General features: G+C 35.5%; 1 protein-coding gene across 3 annotated transcripts; it reads right to left on the reverse strand.

The window, feature by feature from the left end:
* Positions 1-291: 291 nt before the first annotated feature.
* Positions 292-21817, reverse strand: LOC132640869 (OVARIAN TUMOR DOMAIN-containing deubiquitinating enzyme 11-like). Of its 3 annotated transcripts, XM_060357669.1 has the most exons (10): positions 21611-21814; positions 20646-20882; positions 19657-19730; positions 18980-19034; positions 18818-18892; positions 13462-13535; positions 13334-13382; positions 1891-1975; positions 1056-1112; positions 316-765 (listed from the first exon to the last, which is right to left on the reverse strand). In XM_060357669.1, the coding sequence occupies exons 2-10, from the start codon at positions 20826-20828 to the stop codon at positions 722-724; spliced, it is 696 nt and encodes a 231-aa protein (XP_060213652.1). In that variant the 5' UTR covers positions 20829-20882; positions 21611-21814; the 3' UTR covers positions 316-721. The 3 variants fall into 3 exon arrangements, with proteins under 3 accessions (XP_060213653.1, XP_060213654.1, XP_060213652.1); XM_060357670.1 differs by lacking the exon at positions 1056-1112 and having other exon boundaries at positions 292-765; positions 21611-21817; XM_060357671.1 differs by lacking the exons at positions 13334-13382; positions 13462-13535 and having other exon boundaries at positions 292-765; positions 21611-21817.
* Positions 21818-22321: the final 504 nt, after the last annotated feature.

The following is a 22321-nucleotide window of genomic DNA, read 5'->3' on the forward strand; positions in this document are numbered from 1 at the left end:
GAGAAATCCTTTCAATTACAAGAAAGTGTGTTGCTTAAGCGAGTCTTCTATCGGCAGATGCACTTTATTCCTTTGGACAAATCAAACCTTTTTGTGCTGAGTAAAAGCACATCCACGTGATGTTCATCACCAGATCCAAGAAGAAACTTTAATGAGCATATATGATAGTAGAATAAAGATTACCCTGAAAGTACATATTCCTTGATGATATTTTGCTATACCAACTAGCTAATTAATAACTACACGTTGAGGATAGTGAGCAAGTAAAAAGTGAGAATACCGAGAGCAATATACGAGGAAATTTGCTATGCACTGTTCTGTAGCATCTTCTGCATTTGTATTCAAACTATATATATGTATCATTAGCCTCAATCTCAAAGTTGACTACATGAATAATGTATAACTATGAAGCTCACTATAGGTTACGACTTATGAGGATTCCTTCTGATTTGACTATTTTTATGCTGGTCGTAACACTTTCCAGATATATCCAGGGATGAACCAGCTACACTTTCACATATGAGTAAATACATCTATATATAAGGATGTAGAAGCATATATTCGTATAAGTTCTCGGTCATCATCACAAGAGTAAGAGCAGTGAGTGCAGTAGTACTCCACACACATTGACTTGAACTCTTCGATCTTCCTTTATGTAAAATGCGTTTCTTTGAGGCAGAATAGTCGAATGCAGCTCTCAATACTTTTGATGGTGAAAACGTCAGAAAAGCCAATGCTTCTTTCTGCGCACTCTAGCAGGCACCTCTGTTGCACATCAAATTAAGAAGATAAACCAATATTATCAGCAACCAATGATAGCCGAGGCAAATTCTTAAGGAAGAATTGACGCACAACTGGCAGAGGCGGGTAGAATATGGATTCGATGGATTCAATTGACCCCACCAATTATGACACGGAACATTAAATAAATATGTGAAAAATCAATACAATTTCAACAGATATTCAAAAGTGTAATAGATTTAGTGATAAGAAATAAAGGTTGAACCCATTGAGCTTAAATTCTAGATCTTCCCCAGAGAACAAGACTGGTGTACCTCCGATTTCATATAGAGAATTGTAGTGCACTTCACTCCAGAAACTCAGCCACAATTCTAAAATAAAGAACGAGTTGTTACAAGGACGAAGATATAAAGATGAGAAGAAAAATCAACACCCAATAAATTGAGAATGCCAACTAGAGCATAAAGCAGTTCTATTTTTATATTCATTGACCGCACACGTGAATTTGCTCGACTAATACATCGTTCTTCCATGATAAGTATCGGAATAATGCATTTGAACTAGAACCTAGCAAAGGTTACTTAAACATTTTAATTAGTTTTTCTCTAGATCATCATAAACAGAAATGTTTGTCTATTTAAAGAGAATCAGCTCAAGAATATCCTCAAACATGATCTACATTTGAATTTCCGCAGGAATTCATGCACACAGTTACTATAGTATGTCAAAAAATAAAAATATCAAGCACAAAACATCATCCGATGTTTAGAACCCGTTTGGCCATAAAAATTACTCACTTTTTTCCGGAATAATTTTTAACTTTGTTTGAAAATCAGTGTTTAGCCATGAAAATTCCAAATTCAACTTGAAGTTGGATTTCAAATTTGAAAAACAGCTTCCAACCTGTTTTCCAACTCCATCTTTATAATTCCAAATAAAATGATCTTTTCTCTACTTTGCACAAGGTATAACCAAACACAACTCCAGTTTCAAAATTCCAAATAAAGTGAAACATATTTGGTTTTTATGGCCAAATGCCTACTTAGTTTATTTGCAAAGGATTAAGTCTATTGGTAGTAACAGCTAGCTAGCTATCTATTTAAGTATGTCCGCTCATATGTGTGTGTATAGCAGACAAGATGTATGTACCTCTAGAAGGCTGTATGTCCTTAGGAAGGATCTCAATGTAGCCATTCTCGCGAAAAGAAGTGACCAAACATATTTTTACTCCATACTGCAATAAAATCCAACAGAAGCAAAGAGTTAAGCAAACAGCACGGTGGCCCACCAAAGAAAAAAAAAACGACATATAGATAGGAAAGCGTAAGCAGCACAATAAGGAGAAACGGGTAAAGCAGTTCTCAAAAAGCAAGAGAATAGAAATCCTTTCGGTGGAAAAAGTCCAAATCTACCTATAAGATTTAGAGGGTTATAAAACTTGAAATGATGTAATATCATTTCTTTACATCAGTTATAGGTCCATCATGTAACCTTTTCTTCTCGAACCTTCTATGTTCTCCAAAATGTACTGTAACTTTACGAATAAACAAGTTGGCCTTTACCAAATCCTGCATCCGCACAAGGTGGGGTTTTAGGAAAAGAAATAGCTGGCAGACGTAGTTCTTACGAGTCACCATTACACTTGATCCCATGCCAATGTTCTATTGTTTATGTAAAGGGATAAGGAGAGAGAAGATATATTGAAGACCTGATTGTTGACATTACACAATAAGGGCTCCTTATATAAGAGTCCTAATCTAATAAAAAGTAGGTAAATTATTACTCTCTACAAGACTACAACTAAGTAGAGAATATCCTAGAATATCATACTCCCTCCATTTCAGAAAATTTGTCTTACTTTCCTCTTTAGTCCATGTATCTTGGGTCAATAATCCCAAGAAATGAGGAGATTAATGATGATGTTACACATCATATTGGAGCGAGATGGATAAAATGAAGACTCGCATCCAGAACACGTGATGAGAATGTGCCACCAAGACTTAAGCTTTATAAAGTGGATGTCAGACCAGCTATGTTGTATGGGGCGGAGTGTTGGCCGGTCAAGAACTCGCACATCCAGAAGATGAAAGTAGTGGAAATGAAGATTTTGAGATTGATGTGTGGGAATACGAGGAGATATAGGATTAGGAACGAAGATATTCAAGACAAGGTGGGAGTGGCCTCTGTGGTGGACAAGACGAGTGAGGCAAGGCTGAGAAGGTTCTGGCATGTGACTAGGAGATGCACATATGCCTAAGTGAGAAGGTGTGAAAGATTGACTATGGTGGGTATGAAGAGAGGTAAGTATTAGGAAGAAGTGATTAGATAGGACATGACACACCTGCAACTTATCGAGGAGATGACCCTAGATAGGAGCATATGGAGGTCGAGGATTAGGGTAGAAGGTTAGAGGTAGTCGAGCATTGTCTAGTTTCCCTTACCCAGTATTGTTACTCTCCTACTTTCTTATTCTTTGATTTATTATCACCCGCTGTTTCCTTTGCTTAGGTTACCATATTATTTGTTGCTGTTACCATCCTCTATTTTAGCATGGTTCTTTGTTGGGTTGTGGGCTATTCACCCTTCCTAAATGGATAAATAAATACCCAATCTGGACCAGCCCACTTTTATATTTGGCCCATACATTAAAAGACCTTTTAGGTCTGATTTGGGGGCAAGAGAGACTTTGAGATAGCAGCCTTTCAACTCAAAATAGAGAGCGCAGATTTTTTCTGCTGAAAAATCAGTTTGTGCAGCCACCTTCTTTTGTCGATTTCCACTACATTTCTTATCGGATTAAGGTGAAATTTGAACCGAGTGTTCCCAACATCTTGATCTTCGATTAGGAACTAACAGAGCACGATTTGGAGTCCCATAGCTCCAGATTCTCGTCAGCGAACAATAGTTGCGTTTTTGGGTGATTTTCTTCCAACCTTCTCTTGTTTGATGGTTATTCTTGTTGCTCCGTGTTTGGCATTGATGTTGTAGTCATTTTGTAACTCTCTCGTTGATATAGTGAAGCTTTGGTTCGAAGTTTTTTTACTTTTCTCTTTGAAGAGGGTTTTCCACGTTAAATCTTGGTCTCTTATGTTTGATTTATTTGTCTTGCCATATTTACTTTGTTGGTTGTTATAGCTGCCGCCCGGAACTACTTGACCATGTATTTGAGGTCTCCTCTTGATTCAAATAGATTGGGGAAAGTTTTAGACTTGGGTATTCTTCCGCTATTACCTTGTCGTGCACTTGTTAGTGCTCGTTTTTCCCAACAAAGTGGTAACAAAGCCAATGCTTTGGTGGGACAAGTATGAAGATGGCGCAGTGTGGCATGGGACCTAGCTTAGTGCCTTGGCCCATCTATGGGTCGATTTACGACATTTGCCCGTAGCTTTTAAGACGCATACACACCTTTGGGCTTCGGTGACCGTAAATACTCTAACAATGTGGGTGGCACATAGACACGTTGAATCTCTGACACGTGAATCATGGTAATGACATCTGGAACTTAGTTCAGCCAGGAGATTGTTGGGTGTCCCACATTGATAGCTAAAAAGATACTCTTAATAGTGTGAGGCCTTATGTGGAAAACCATGCGGGCTTGGCCCAAAACGGACAATATCACACCGTATTAAGAGTATTTTGGGGAGCACTAACAAGTGCACGACAAGGTTATAGCGGAAGAATACCCAAGTCTAAAATTTTCCCCAATCTATTTGAATCAAGAGGACCTAAAAAACCAGCTCAAATAGTTCGGGGCAGCAGCTATAACAACCAATAAGATAAATATCGCAAGACAAATAAATCAAACGCAACAACACCAAGATTTAACATAGAAAAACCTCTTAAAAAAGGAGTAAAAAAAAAAACCACGGGACCAAAGCTTTACTATATCAACGAGAGAGCTACAAAAGTTCTCCAAAATGGCTACAACATCAATGACAAACACAGAGCAACAATAGTAACAAGAATAGCCATCAAACAAGAGAAAATTGAAAGAAAATCACCCAAAAACGCAGCTACTGTTCACTGACAAAAATCTAAAGCTACGGGACTCCAAATTGTGTATATCAGTTCCTGTCAAGATGTTGGGAACACTCGGTTCAAATTTCACCTTAATCCGATAAGAAATGAAGCGGGAATCGACAAAAGAAATTGGCTGCACAAGCTGATTTTTCAACAGAAAAAGTCTACTGTCTCTCTCGTTATTTTGAGTTGAAAGGGTGTTGTCTCAAAGTCTCTCTTGCCCTCAAACCAGACCTAAAAGGTCTTTTAATGTATGGGCCAAATATAAAAGTGGGCTGGTCCAAGGTGGGTATTTATTTATCCACATAAAAATTGAAAAAAAACTCAAAACCCAACAATTCTCCCCTCCCGACTATGTGGAGGAGACCGTCATCCCGACGATCATGCAACACTCTTCAAACTTCGGTCTTGGCAAAGCTTTAGTCCTTATGTCAGAACCATTATCATCATGTGAATCTTCTCAAGTTCAAGCAACTTAGAATCCAACACATCGCGAATCTAATGGTATCAGCAACTCTTTTTTACAAGCTTCAACGGCAGCAATAAGCGCATCTTCTGTAGTAGATAGAGCAACATATTTTTGCAACCTAGATTGCCAAGACACAGCTCCCCCTGCAAAAGTAACCAAGTAGCCCGAAGTAGACTTGTATAAATCATTGCATACATCAAACTACCAACAACTGAAACATAAGGAAGTTTCTCCATATCTTCTTTCTCAACATCGCTAGGACACTGCTTCATGCTCAATTTAAAGTGCATAGTTAAAGGTTAACTGACAGCCTTAGCTTTATACATGTTGAACCTGCAAAGTACTTTTTGAGTGTACTTCTCTTATGATAACCACAACTTCTTGGCCTCTCTATCACGGACAATCTGCATGCCAAGAATCTGCCTTACTGGTCCCAAATCTTTCATAGCAAAAGACTTATTCAACTCTTGCTTCAACTTCTGAATTCTACAAGCATTATGACTAACAACAAGCATGTCATCAACATAAAGCAATAAAATGATAAAGTCAATATCAGAGAATTTTTTCACAAAAACACAATAATCTGGAGAAGTCTACTTGAAGCCCCGTTGACTTATAAAAGAACCAAACTTCCTGTACCACTTCCTGGGAGCTTGTTTCAAACCATACAAGCTTTTTTTGGACTCTATGTCACGGACCATATAAATTTATTCATCTAAGTCACCATGGAGAAAAGCAGTTTTAACATCCATTCTCGTCTTAACTGCAGAGAACATCTCATCAAAAGTAACACGCTTTTTCTGATTAAATCCCTTTACAACTAATCTAGCCTTGTATCGTGGAACTGGGTTGCCATCTTCATGTTTCACCCTAGAAACCGACCTGTTTTTCAAAACTTTTCTACCTTAAGGTAGCTTAACCAAATCAAAGGTATAACTATTGTGTAAAGATTTAATCTCATCTTCCATAGCATCAAACCACCTTTCTTTTTCTTCACTATCCACGACCTCATCAAAACTTTAAGGTTCTTCCGCGTCAGTCAAAAGTACATACTCATTGGGAGAATGACGAGATGAAGTCCTTTTCTCTCTAGTAGATCTTCTGAGAGAACTTTCTAGAGCATATAGCGATTGGTTGCTGGCCAACCACATCATCTTGCACTGGAGCATCAACAACATCATGTTGTTCATTCTTAACATTCACCATCTTCATTATCAACCTGATCTTAATTATTTTGAATATTTTCTTTAGGTGCAATAGGCACAGGAACCGGATCAATATCAACTAAGCTCTCACCGCTTTGAGAATCAACTTTCTCAGCTTTGTCAAAATCTTCATTTTTCTGGTCTTCAAAGAACATAATATTACAACTTCTAACAAGTTTCTTCTCAACTGGATCATAGAAACGACGGTCAAATACGTCTTGACTATAACCAATGAAGATACACTGCCTAGTTTTAACTTCCAAGTTTGACCTCTTATCCTTAGGAGCATGTACGAAGGCCTTACACCTGAAGACTTTCAAATGAGCATAAAAGACATCCCTTACCAAACCAAGCTCTGTCAGAGACATCAGCATCCAAAGCAACAGTAGGAGATAAATTGATAACATAGGCAGCAGTATGAAATGCTTCTGCCCAAAAGGAAACTCGCAGCTTAGCATCTGAAAGCAAACAACTAACCCTCTCAACTAGAGTTCTGTTCATCCTCTCTGCTAAACCATTTAATTGAGGAGTCTTTGGAGGAGTTTTCTGATACCGAATATCTCGTTCTTTGCAATAATTATCAAAAGGACCAATATATTCACCACCATTGTCTGAGCGGATGCATTTTAATTTCTTCACTGTTTGTCTCTCAACCAAGGTCTGAAAACTCTGAACAAATCAAGTACTTGATCTTTAGACTTCAAAGAAAATACTCAGAATTTGCGAGAATGATCATCAATAGAAGTCACAAAGTAAAGTGCACCACCATGAGACGTTACTTTAAAAGGACCACAAAAATCAAGATGTACTAACTCCAACAAATCAAACTTTCTTGAAAGTGGATGACTCTGAAAAGAAACTTTTTTCTGTTTCCTGACTAAGCAATGAACACATCTCTTTAATTTTGCTTGTTTCACTTTAGAAAGCAAATTCTTCTTAGCCAAACTATCAATCCCCTTCTCGCTCATATGATTCGGCCTTCTATGTCATAACTCTGATGAAGTGTCATTCTCCACCAAATTTAACGAGTTACTAGAAATGAAGCCCTAAAATACATACAAGTCAGATAACTTGTCACTTCGAGCCACAACCACTAAACCTTTAAGAAGCCTCCACTGCCACCACCAAGGGTTTTATAATAACCCTCATCATCAAGCTTTCATGCAGAAATCAAATTCAAGCGAACATCTAGAGCATGCTCGACATTGTTAAGAACTAACCTCGAACCATTGTTACTTTTCAAGCAAACTATGCTGATGCCAAGTACCTCAACCTCACCATCATTGCTCATTTTCAACAGTCCAGAATTATCTGGAGTATCAGAAGAAAAGAATTCCTTCTTTGGCGTGACATGGGAAGTAGCACCTGAATCCAAAAACGAACTAATCTCATCACAAACAAGAGACATATTTGCCACAAGCAACAAGAAGATCATCTTTAGCAACAATAGCAACACGATTTTCATTATCGCCATCTTTCTTTTGTTGTTTCATATCTCTCTCTTATACCTGTGGAAATATTTCTTGACATGCCCTTTCTTGTGACAATAATCACATATAAGGTTCTTGTATGTAGACTTTGTCATGCCTCCACTTTTGCCTCTTGTCATTCTGACCTCTGAAGTTACATCTCCCCCTATCTTCAGTAGCCAAAACATCAGAGTGTGAAGCTGAAGAAGAAAAGGCTTGACATCTTCTTCTCATCTCTTCATTTAAAACATCACTCTTAGCATATTCCATAATTACAACACCACTGAGAGCAGAATTAGTCAAAAAAACCTGAAGAGTTTTCCAAGAGTCGGCCAGAGTATTCAAAAGCCAAAGTCCCTAAATTTCTTTATTAAGCTTTACACCCAACTGGTGAAGGACACCTTGAAACTCATTAATATGATCAGAAATAGGACTGCCCTCTTTGTACGTAATATTCATAAAGTGTTTCAGCAGGAACTTATTATTGTCAGTCTTAGAAGCATAAAGTGTCTTGAGCTTTTCTCACAAACTTCTAGCATGTCTCTCATTCACAATATGATTTCGAACATTATCTTCAACTCATTGCCTAATATAGCCACAAACCTGTAAGTGCTCAAATTCGCAATCGTCACCATTCATAGACTCGGGTTTGCTAAACACATGTAAATACAATTTCTTGACAAAAAAAAGGTCTTTCATCTTGCCTTTCCAAGTATGATAATTACAACTCCTTCCGGTTCAATTTATGTGAGGGTGTTTCACTTGGCATGGAGTTTAAGAATGAAAAGAAAACTTTTGAAACTTGTGGTCCAAAATAAGCCATAGATATTTGTGTGGTTAGAAAGCATTTCATTAAGGGTAAAATGGAAAGTTTAAAGTTAAATTGAGACTGACCAAAAAGGAAAGAGTGTCACATAAAATGGGACAGAGGGAGTACTATTTAGACACACCATCTTGCTCATATTTGCCTCCATCATTCAAACAGCCAATCAACAATAACGATAACCACAAGCTCTGATACCAGTTGTTGGGCCAAACGGTCGAAGAATACTCTTAATACGGTGTGATATTGTCCGCTTTAGGCCAAGCACACATGATTTTTCCCGAAAGGCCTCACACCATTAAGAGTATCCAACATCTTATAAGTAGCTACTTTTTTTCTTCAGCTACCAATATTTGCACACCCAACATTCGTCACTGCTGTATTTCCTTTCCATCCTTAATTTTGATATGCTTTACTTGAGCCGAAGGTCTATTGAAAACAACCTCTCTACCTTCACAAGATTATAGGGGTAAGGCTGCGTAGACATCACTCTCCCCAGACCCCACTTAATGCAAAACATAATAAGAGAAGACTCTAAAAATATTCTCAGTACTAATCACTCCAAATAGAAAAAAATAGTCATAAACATATCATAGGCTCATTACAAAATACTTGTGCACCTTATATATGACATGCACAATAACCATACTACATAAAGCTAACCTAGCGCTTGAACTTTTCAACCAAGTTCATCAAACATTGGCGCAGAATGAAATCTATCCGGTCTTCAAGAAAACAAGATTATGAGTAGAAATTAGACATCCTTTTCTTCATCTTAACAAATGAATACTCAAAGTCATACCAGGATATTCTGAAAAGAAAAGGAATAGTGGTGTTAACCAATATAAAAGTAAAAAATAGTGATAAAAAATAAATACGTCAGATCACCTACTTCCACTTTTAATATTTTTTGAACATCCTCTAAAATGTCTAGGAGCTTGTATTCTTTTGAAGTCAACCGTATCTATCGCTGAGGGTAAATAAGAACTTCGATAGTCTTTATTGACAAAAAACTTCAATAAGAAGAACCAATTCGATCTCCGGTACTAAAAGTCGACTCAAACGAAACAATAGTAATACATGGTACACACTTGCCATTTTTGAGACAATTGAATATCTATTAGTTCAAACTTTTCACCAAATCAAGATGTCTAGATCGTCTCATCCATCAAGTATTTGTCAACATCCATCAATTATTTCTCAATATCAAACTTTCTTTCTCGATTTCCCTCACCTTCCAAGTGTTTCTCCCATTGAGATTGCCACATGTCACAAATTTTGTCCAACAAATTAATTTTATCTTCAATACTCATAAGAATCTTACATAAAGAATCATTGTAGTAATTATACAAGCGAATGAAAACACTTATCACTTGATTTGACTTCTCTTCCCAACAAAGAATTATAAGATTTTTTAATAAACTTCACATAATCTTATATCGAAAATCAAACACAACAGCAACAAACAATAACATGTTCATATTTTCAAACTTACACCAATATTTATGAGACTTACCTTTCATCCTTACAGTCACATAACACAAAACAAGGTCAGCACTTCAAGATTAACATTACGAAGTTCAAAAAACTTATGGAAGAGAGAAATAGAACAATTGAACTTCATGAAATTTTCAATGTGGTTTGATAGAAAATGCTAAGGAACTTTATAAAAACTTTTTGATTCTTCCAATCACCGTAGATGGGTACCCACCCATTCCATTAATTTCTCTACAACACTTCTCGTCTTCAATATACATTCTAAAAAATGCTTTGTATATATAGAGTTCCACCTCGTCTCAACATCTAGACTTAAAATACCATGAGTGTCTTTCCTTCGCCTTCTAAATAAATGACTTACAAGAAATAAATATCGCAGGAGATAGCTTGACATATTTTACAACACTCTTTACCCATGAAATTGATTCAATTTGTTCATCTAACCCATTTTTACAATCAAATTTAGAATATGGGCATTAAATCTAACATGTAAGAATTCATTTCCCAAGATTACTCATTTCTAATCCTTAATTCTCACTTTCAAATGATTAATGACGACATCTTTAGCAGTTTCACAATCCAAGGTCAATGTGAGTAAGTTCTCATTTCCCCTAACAAACATGTTTTGTAATGTCTCACTAATGATAAAATGGACATCATTGCAAAACTTGACTTATATTATTATTATTTGCTCACTAGATTGATGATGGATGAAATTTACAAGAAAAAATTCTTAACTTTCTCAAACTTCAAAACTACAAGGGTGAAACAATTGCTAAGGAAATTGAGGCATGTTTGTTAGATTGAGAACTTATTCACATTGACCTTGCATAATGTAATTGCTATTGATGGTACCATTGAACATTTGAAAGTAAGGATTGAGGACCGAAGAGAAGTAATATGGGGAAATAAGTTCTTACATATTACATGTAATGCTAATTCTAAATTAACCATAAAAAATAGGTTAGATGAACAAATTTAGTCAATTTCACGTGTAAAGAATACTATAAAGTATATCAAGTCATCTTTTGCAAATTTTGCCTTTTTTAAGCTATTTGTTGAGAAGGTCAAGATAGAAACTTATGGTCCTTTAAGTCTTAGGTACAACTGGCATTTCAAGCATGAATGTCGATGACCAGAAATACCAGAAGTATTGCAGCGAAACAAGTGGAATGGGATAGCATCTATCTTCAGGTTCGTGCTAGGTAGAATCTAAAAGTTTTTCTCAAGTTACTAAAAGTTTTCTATCAAGTCACTTTGAAATTTTCAAGAAGTCCATGTGCCACTTTTAATTCTTTCTTCAACAAATTTTTTGATCTTCGTAATAATATTTTCCACTATCTTCAGAGTGTTGCTTCGTAATAATATTTTCCACTATCTTCAGAGTGTTAATCTTGTTTTAGGTGACATGGCCGAAAGGATAAAAGAAAAGTTTAACAAATAGTGCGTTAAGTTTGAGAATATGAACATGCAACTATTTGTTGCTGTTGTATTGGATCCTCAATATAAGATGAAGTATGTGAAGTTTATTTTTAACAAATCTAATGATTATTGTTTAGGATGAGAGAAATCGGATCAAGTGAAAAGTGTTTTGACTCGCTTGTAAAATCACTAAAATGTATTTATCTGAGACTTTCCCTGAAAATACCTGAAAATATTGGAGATGAAATCAACATGATAGACAAAATTGGGAGGAACATTAGGAAGAGGAATGAAATGTCGAGAACAGGAGAAGACCAAAGATTTGAACATCTTGGCTTGGTGGAAAGTTTCAGTTAATAGATATCCAATTGTTTCAAAATGGAAAGAGATGTACCATCTATTGAAATTGATAGATATTGGCTTGGTGGAAAGTTTTCAGTTAATAGATATCCAATTGTTTCAAAATGGCAAGAGATGTACCATCTATTATGATTTCTGTTGTTGCATCTAAGTCAGTTTTTAGTGCTAGAGGACAAATTCTTGATTCTTACCGGAGTTCCTTGTCGACAAAGACGGTAGACACTCTTATTTGCACTCAACAATGGATACAGTCAACTTCCAAAGGACGCAAGCTTCAAGATATTTTAGAGAAAGTTCAAAAAGATAGAGAAAGTTAAAGCATGTAAATTGACATTTACTTCTTTATGATTGTTTTTGCTTTTATATTGGTTAACACCTAATATGTTAATATTTTTTTTCTTTTAGAATATCTTTTTTTTTTTTTTTTTGAGATGGCATATTTGTTAAGATATGCAAATGATGTCCAATTCGACTCATATTGATCGTGGAAACCGGACATATTACATTTTGCACCTTTTGTACTAATGAACTTGGTTAGAGAGTTCAAATGCTAGTTCTAGCTGCATGTAACATGGTTACTTGTACATGTTATACATTAGGTGCATAGGTATTCCGTAATGAGTTTACGATATGTTTAAACTGCTTAGTGAGATTAGATTTAGTATTTTGTTACTATGTTCTGCATTAAATATTCTATTTTTTGTTTCAAAAAATTTTGATCGAATTTGTACCAGGAACTAATATCCCTACCAGTAAATTTGATTGAATTTCTCTAGGTATTACCTGATGTACGGCTATACAAACCCTAACATCTTCGTCAAATTTAACTTCTACCAGCACGTGGTAGCATAGTTCCACATGGGACTTAGTTCTCACACATTTGACTAGTCTCTCACTGCTTTGCTCCGATACCATACCAGCAACTTGATTCTATTCCTAGTTTAGAGAACTATTGAAATTCATTTTTGCTTAGCTAACAAGATCTTCTCCTTGTCGAAAGTTTAATCAGGCAACTTACTGTTCCATTTCGCTCGCCTAAGAGGATTTCGTTCTTACAAGAAAGCTACATTTTTGCTCATCTAACAAGATTCCCTCTGAAAGTTCCAAGTCCGTGTTGTTAATAGGGAACATTCAAAAACTTTATAAGTTAAAACCCACCAAAACCAGCTATAGTTATTGGATGTCAGACAGGTGTCACACATACTAATATTATAAAGCATATATTTAGTTCTAAAAAGATGTCTTATAATGACCTACACCTGCTTACGCATGTATTGAGTTGTGCCACTAAAGCAAGTTGAGAAAGAAAAGAGAATCTCTGACTTACTCTATCTGCAGCTGCTTGGAGAGTGATATGATCTCCCCATTCCCCCAACCTGGCTTGAACAAGAAAACCTAGTTAATAGGCTGTCAGGCCTTCTTCAGGTAAGTCTATAGATAGAAACCAGATTTCACCTCTTCATCTTCTTCAGGTAGCTTTTGTATTTCATGGGAACATAACTTTCGTAAAACTTTCTGAAATACTTTAGCTGAAACAGATTAGCAACTAGGATAAGCACATGTAGGATAAATAGAATCAGCAATTAAATGTGAGTTGGAGTCACTAAGGATCATTTCGATGGGGCACCATTCCAAGCCATTAGGTCAACAACCTCATCAACTAAGTCTTAAAAAAATAGTCTGAACTATAATGAAGAAACAAAATGGTTTTCAGTATTCAACTATTGTGAATAAGTAGCCATCCTTCGGAAAAGGAGTGCAAGGAAAACTCAAAGAGAAAAGAAAACTTCATACTAACCATGCAATTTTGTCACAAATAATTGCTGAGACTAATTGATTTAACAACTTGCAAGTCACTGGACAATTATCCAATCCAATGCATAGTTGTTTGATGTAATAGCAGCAGAGATTTCACCAATCTGAACTTATACTTCTAAAATCAAATATTCATGTGTTATACTCAAGAGGAAGAAGAGTTGGTTCTTATACTAGAAAGAATGGCAAAAACCAAACAGGTACATTGATCATAGGCTAGAAATATGGATTTTTAGCATTATTTCACATCTTTATTGACTCCACTTCAATTATATTTGAGCTACATTGTAGTATTTTATACTCGCTCCGTTTCAATTTATGTGAACCTATTTCCTTATTAGTCCGTGCCAAAAAGAATGACCTCTTTCTATATTTGGAAATACTTTACCTTTATGCAATGATTTATAGCCACACAAAATATATGTGACTCATTTAACACCACAAGTTTAAAAGTCTTCTCTACTTTCTTAAATTCCGCGCCTAATCAAATGGGTTCACATAAATTGAAACGGAGGGAGTACTTATTATGTGTGTTTCTTGCGTAGGACTTGTTCCCGAGCATTTCTTGGAGCTTAAAAGCAGGTTTTGGGACTTCGAAGTCTAAGTAGAAGTTCAACAAACAAATCAGGATCAAGTTCAGGGTTACGAGGACCGAATATGCATGCTAAGAAGTGAAGAAAAAGGACGAGACCGGAGGCAGCCAGCAGCGAAGCGCCAGCAGCCAGCCTGAGAAAAAAACAGGCTGCAGAAAATGATGCCAGCCGCGACGCGCCGAGCGGGGCAGCCCGCAGCGCAACAAGCTTGCCCGATGCAGATTTTTCATTCCAAGTTTTTTAAGGCAATTCAGTCTAGGCTTATTTCGTGAAGGTATACAGACAGAAAGAAAACGTTTTTGAGGGCATCTTCGGACGGCTAGACTTGTGGAAGTGGCTAAGAGATTAAACGAGGATTTCACTACTTTCTACAATCGATTCAATTCGAAAGTTGGTTGTAATGATTTCTAGTTTACTTTTTTCTCCTATTATATTTATTCTTGCTATTATAGAATAGTTTACCTTAGGGTTTGTGATGAACATGGTGTTTTGAGATTTATGTGTGGATTAAATCTGTTCATTTGCTAGAATACTCGTATGGAGTTTTGAACGTTAGGTATTCATTACTTTAGTTTAATCGGAAGAGAATTATTTTATGGGAAAAAGCTCAAATATGCCATCGAACTATCCGAAATGGCTCATCTATGCTACTCGTTAATAGTTGGGGTTCATTTATGCCATCGCTATGACGCATTTGGTTCATTCGTGCCACTAACGGAGCCCTACTACTACCAGATTTTGCCACGTGGCATTATTTATTCCCTTTATTACTTACCAGCCTCCGACCCTCTCACCCTCTTTTATGAGTGGCATATGTGAGCAACTTCGTTACGTTCAGCGGCATATTTGAGTTTTTTCTCAATCCCTTCTAATACTCAAATTTCACCATGAAAATACACATACTCTTTAATTCACATACTCAAATGTACTGCCACATCCAGCTACAGCTATACCTCATTATTGTACTCTTTTTTAAACACATCACTTTCTTTTTCTCAAACAAATTTTATGTGTTTTTTAAATCTTTCTAAAGAGCCATAAAGTACGTGAAAATTGTGAATGATGCAGAATAAGATTATATTCATAATTCAATTAAATAAGAGAGTACACTTATTCCATGTAAAATAACAATGTTAGTATAAGGGACAAACTTGTCCTCATAAGTTTGTTACATAAAATTAGAAAATATGGAGGTTTATTTGAGTATCACAATTAGACTAATCATTCGTTGAAATCGAAAGACTCAACAAAACTTTAGGAAAGAACCTTGAACTATTATTAATCCCGATTACTTCTCTTGCACATGTCTTGTCATTTGCCCTTATTGCTCCTATTGCTAGTAAGCCCTTTATCTGCATATCTAAGTGTCATTACTAATTTGTTTAGAAAGTGAATGAGATACTCGTGGTTTAGCACCACAAAACTGGTAGAGATTTAATTTCCTGAATCATACTGAGCAAGATTTTGTTTGAGTTATCAATGACACCAATCCATGTAATACTATACTATCTTTGACTAGCGAAGCGTTATTTTTAATATATTGTGTTTTGCGCTCGTCACACGCGCACAGTGGTAAGACAATGATACAAAGTAGTAGCTAAATCTGGAATTAATAGGGTTGACATCGATCTATTCCCTAATCATACTTTGGCAAAGTTTGATATCCTATTCTTTGGGACCGGAGTGAATTATAAGATGATTTTTATGACTTTTCAAACCTGATATCCTCAAGCTCATGAGTATTAGAAAAGGAGAAACAGATGAATAAGGTCAAAGGTGAAAGGAAAAGAAAAACACCATGTGCAAAGTGCAACTACAACATGTCTTTTAGTGAAGAAACGCACCATGAGGTTATGGTGGGATATGCTTAGGTGGTTTGACACTTCTTGGGTAATGCCAAAAACTGTGAAAGATTTGATGTTCAGTTGGAAGAGTGGGAGAAGGAGGAGAAGACGAAGGGCGCAGAACATGGTCCCACTTGCTTTAATGCGGGTAGTTTGGAGAGAGAGAAATAGGAGAGCTTTTGAAGGTGTAGAGTCAAGCTTCTCTCAGTTGGGGAGAAATCTCCGCTCCCTTATTTTCTTTTGGTGTAAACAGAAAGTTCCTTGTTGTATAAATGATTGGATAGAGTTTGTAGAGAATCATATTTTGTAGAGTCTTTTCCTTTTGGTATATCCCTTGTATACGGTCAATTTGGCCACGTTTATGAAGGCAATACATTTACTTGATAAAAAAAAATGAAGAAAACTATAAAATTGTGTAAAAAATAACTAGAAATTACAAAAAAAAAAAAAAAAAGTTGATCAAAGGAATCAAAACTGGTAACATATATTAAGTAAAAACCATGTTATAAAGTTCAAAAGCCATTTCAACTCTCTACATCAAATGCCACAATACAAGTTTAAGTTTCTAATTTAAAGCGACAAACATTCTTATAATAAGTATATACTATACTCTTCCTAATAATTAACATATCAGCCATTATATTTATTAATTATTACTCCATTTGCCTCAATTTATGCGTCATACTTTCCTTTTTAGCTTGTCCCAAAAAGAATGTTATACTTCTTTATTCAAAATGCTATACTTCTTTATTCAAAAATAAAAATAATTTAACTTTAAACTTCTCATTTCACCCTTGATGAGATGATTTTTTGTCACAAAAATGTCTAGTTTATTTTACACCACAAATTTCAAAAGTTTTTCTTTCTTTCTTAAACTCCGTGACCTGTTAAACACTGGTACATAAATTGGGACGAGGGGTAGTAATATATTACTTTGCTAGCCACATTTCTTGTTTAGACTTGGCCTCTTCAACAAAGCTCATAAGGGTTGAGGCGCACATCTTTTTTTTATAAGTTTGAGGCACACATTTTAGTGCCTTGGTGCCTACACAAAAGCGTCGCTAGCAAATGCTGCAACTAACTTTAAGGCTTAAACGCACCTCGAGTGAGCCTTTAAGAATAATGAAGCTTAGAACACTACCTAGTAAACAACTTTCAAGAAGATCTTCAAATTGGTCCCTAATGTGTGCGGTGTGCCATCTTAGTACCCAATATTCAGTTCATTGTTATAATATTCCCAATGTTTAACTTTTCATTTTTAATATTATTCAACAAACCAACAATGCCATTAGGACGATTTGGATAGACTTTGAAGGGAAAAACTCAAATCACATAGCACCTATAGCAAAAGTACACTATAGTTTCTGTTTAAGTTTCAATTTTTCTTGTTTTTATCAGGTAATTGTGTAATTCCATTCAATCAGCATCCAGACGATACAAAAAATTACAAAATATGATAAAATCAAGGAGCTGAAAAAATCCAAAAGAGCAAAAACATTATCCTCAGAATGCGGATGAAAATTAAGCTTGACTTTACATGAACAATTAAAGGACCATTTAAAGATGAACATTAAGGATTGAGGATATGATATGAGCAAAATGGACATTAAGAACTAAACTAACACAAAGATTGCAAATATCATTTTCGGCATTCTTGAGAACTTCCTTATGTCCCGCCTCTCTTGATTACTAAAACAAACTTGAGTCCACAATATTCCATCACAAATACCCATCTAACAAGATCAATTACTAGATTAAGACAATCTAAGCACTTCCTTGGTCACGCCTTGCTACCCCAAAATCCAATATATTGACTATCAAAAGTTTTCAGGCTTTCTTCTTCAAATAACTTTTATATTTCATAATATTCCCATCATTTAGCAAAAAACTAGCCATTAGTATTAATTTCATCTTATTCACACTTGTTATATGTCACATGGGTCATTCGTCGCTCTTGAATACGGTACTTGGCCAAACATTAGGTTACCAATTGGGCCATCATAATGGGCAGGTTTCATATCTACATAATTGAGGAACGTTTTAAGTTTTTTTGAGAAAAAGGAGGCCCTTGTTTTAGGAAATTTGCTTTGGTTTCTTGGCAGTATGCTGTTATCTTCTGCTAAATGACCCGTGCTTCCTGCTGCGTTATAGCTTCAGTTAGCATTAAAGCAGGCATGTTTTTCCATAACCTAACGAACTCAATTTGATCTGAATTCCGGCACTAATTGATTTAAACACCTTTGAAATTGCTATAGATTTGCCTATAATCCCTATTTTTGGTTAACCTCAGACATTTTGACATGGACTTGAACAAGGAAAGATTTTATTTGCTTCTGCTAAACCAAGTCCTTGAACACCAACAATGATAATTTATTACTCGCTGTTTCATCTCTTCCTTAACTACATCTCAACCTTTCTTTTTTTGGTACTGCTATCACACACAAACTCTATAAAGAATCTTGCAAATCTCAACACTTCCTTGTAGCTTTGGTACAATCTTGTTTTATAACAGATAATGAGATGAAAAGAAGATTTATTGAAAATTCTATGCACCCGTACCTGTTTAACAACCTCCTTCCTGACATGCTTATGAAACTCTGGATTATGATACAACTGGTCTGCAAGGGCTCGAAACTGTCCAATAAGTCAAGGAAATAGTCACAAATAGCACACGTCTGTCAAGTGCAGCAATGGCTTGTAGACTAGTTAAAGGAGACTAACCTGGCAATTCCCATCTCCTTGAATTTGAAATTCAGCAAGGCCATATGCTGCCAACCTGAATGATAAATAACATTAACTAGACGCATTAATAAGAAACGTAATCCTTACTGACAGTACCAAAATAGTACGAAGATAAAAAGTAACATCCTTCCTCTTTAAATAGCTCCCTCACTGGGAGTTCCAAACATGAATAATGTTATAGCTTGTGGCTTTTTCCATAAATTATGCTGTCAACTACAGATCATAAATAAGTACTTTTAAGTTTTAACTATCCCCTGGAGAATGATATATTGTAGAGAAGCACCCAAAAAACAGTATAAGCAAAGGGCCATATCTTATCTAGGATTGCATCAGCTTGTCAGTTTACAACTATTTGAGGATACACCTATTTAAATTCTACGAAACCAAATAAAATTGAAAGCTTCAATTAGAGCCCCCGAAGTCATATAGCTGGCTTCTCCATTTCAAATTGTGGTTTCAAGATCAATATATATCTTACACTATGAAGACCAAAAAAAAAAAAGGATGGGTGAGGCAATTAATCTTCGAGCAAAGTTAAAGTAATGCATTACAGACTAAAAAAAAGAGTAATAGGTCAAGGACTACGAATTTGACGAATGTCAACCTAAAATGTCAAGCTGAAGGGCTATGACACAATAAGTGAAATGATACACAACCTGCCAGAGAGCCTCCCATGGTCAAGTGTGGCATCATTAGGATCAGGTATCTGCCCAATAACCCTTGGAGTGTGCTGCAAAGACAGCAAGATTATAATCAGAATATGATGGTCGGTAGCATATGATTGTTCCAGGAATTAGAATCAGTGCTCACATCAATGCAACTCTATACAAAAACTAATTACAACATATTTCTATAGATGATAGACAGAGGCAGATATAGCCTTTCGACTACAGGTTCATTTGAACTCATAACTTTTCACAGAGTACAGATATATGTGTGAAAGTCTACTACAATATCAATAAATATTATATCTGAACCCATAATGTTAACATTAAAATGAATTCAATGTTGAAAATTTTAAAAGATGATCCTACAAAATATTTTAAATTTAAATCCTAAATCCTGGATCCACCCCTGATAATAGATAAAGCTCTAAATTTACAAACTAAGAAAATTCTTGATAACTTAGGGGCCGTTTGGTTGCCGTTTAGAGAGGAGTTATCCATTTATTAAAACTAGCATAACTTTATACATTGTTTGGTTACAAAAACGGGGGAAAATAATCTCCACATAGAATCCAGCTTAAGTTATAAATTGCTTGGTTGGTTTCTTTCTCTTCTCCACATAAAAGATAGCATTGCTATTACAATGTTCAATTCATGTTTTTTTTACTCGCATAACTAATGCAGGGTAGAAGATAAAATAACTAATACATGAATAACTAAACCCTTTGTATAACTAGTCCCTACATTACTAATACATGTATAATTAACCCTACATTACTAATATGTGCATAACTAATCTTTGCAATACTAATACTTGCATAACTCCAACCAAAAATCAAACAGCCCCTTACAACATGACAATATTGAAACTATGTCAAAGTTTAGAAGAACAAAAAAAGAAAAAGACTCCTTCATATACATAAAAAAAAAATCTTTCTTGCTCTTATAAGTCACACTAGTAGAAGCAAATATGATTGTACCGGAATTGAGTCCAAATGAGAGAGTCTCTTCCCAAGCTTGTTTGCCCCATACCTCGAAACATTTTCTTCTTCTTCAGCCAATATTTTGGCAATGGTATGATCATCCTCTGTACCTTGTGAACTACTATTCAAACTAGACGCAGAACTCGAGCTTGCTCTTGAGTTCCCATAATGTTCACTCATATTACCATCAACAACTTCTCCAAATACAGGAATAGACCAATACAGCAAGAATTCCTAACAAGCAATAATTCCCATATAAAATTAAGATTGGTACATAAGCTCCCCCACCCACCCACCCACCCACCCACTCCCGCCCAAAACCACCACCCCCCCCCCCCAAAAAAAAGGAAAGAAACCAACAACAACATACCCTCTGAGATCACAAGTAGGTCTGGGGAGGGAAAGGTGTATGCAGACCTTAGTAGAGAGGCTGTTTCTGATAGACAATAGGCTCAGGAAAAAAAGAATAGTTTTCCAAAACATTTTTAGAAAAGAAATGCAAGACTAAATAAGCTATGATAAAAATATTCCAGGAAAAGAAATACTAACAGCAAAATTAGTAAAGATAACCAGAGTAAAAATAAACAGCATTAATAATAATTTGAAGAAATAGATAATGTTTTCATAATAACAGTAATAATGTTCACTCATATTACCATCAACAACAATACAAGAATTCCTAACAACCAACAAAAATTCCCAAAAAAAAATTAGAAACCAAGAAAAGGGAAATCTTGTATTCTTTTTTTTTTTTTTTTTTGAGAAATGAAAAGGGTAATCTTGTATTCTTTGGGAGCATTTATCAGATACTTGTTTGTATGAAAAACCCCACAAAATTATTAAGTAATGTATATCTAATTTCGGGTGTGAATTTGGATATCGGATCGCTTCTTTTTTAATTATGTAAAAGAACCACAATCAAGAATCAAGAATGATCAATTCAAGAGCAAAATCTGAAGTACCTTTTGGTCTGAGAGCACAGTGAAGATAAGAAGCAAAAAGGGTAATTTGAATTACAAATAAAATGAAGTAATGATGGGATTTGATTCAAGAAAAGAAAGCAAAGGGAAGCAAAGAGTTGGTTTTATGGGTTGTGAGTTTTGTGACATCATTTTCTCACCCCCGACATGTCGACGACAAGTAAAGAGATAAATTTTTGGAAAACAAAACACAAACATACATAGAGCCCGTTTGAAGGCGGATGTATGATTTCCAAAAGAAGTTAAATATACACTGTAATTTTTTATTGAGGGTGTTTAAAAGTTAATATATATACATAAATACAGAAAATTTACTCTATTTATACACTGTAATTTTTTGCCGAGGGTGTTCGGGTGAACACCCTCACTTAGACGTAGATCCGCCCCTGTTTGGATTGGCTTATAAGTTGCTTATAAGCTGTTTTCAGCTTTTTTGAGTGTTTGGCTGGCTAGCTTAAAGTCATTTTGTGCTTAAAATAAGCTCAAAAAAATAATTGGGCCCATTTGACTTAGCTTATCTAAAGCAGCTTATAAGCTGAAAACAACTTATAAGCCAAAAAAAAATAAGTTAGACTAACCCCAACTTATTTTTTTTTAGCTTATAAGCTGTTTTCAGCTTATAGGCATAAGCCCATCCAAACAGGCTCTATAAGTTAAGACTAGTTTGTTACCTCATCAAACTCATTTACGTGG

The sequence above is a fragment of the Lycium barbarum genome, chromosome 5 (genome assembly GCF_019175385.1).
Source record: "Lycium barbarum isolate Lr01 chromosome 5, ASM1917538v2, whole genome shotgun sequence".
Lineage (NCBI taxonomy): Eukaryota > Viridiplantae > Streptophyta > Magnoliopsida > Solanales > Solanaceae > Lycium > Lycium barbarum.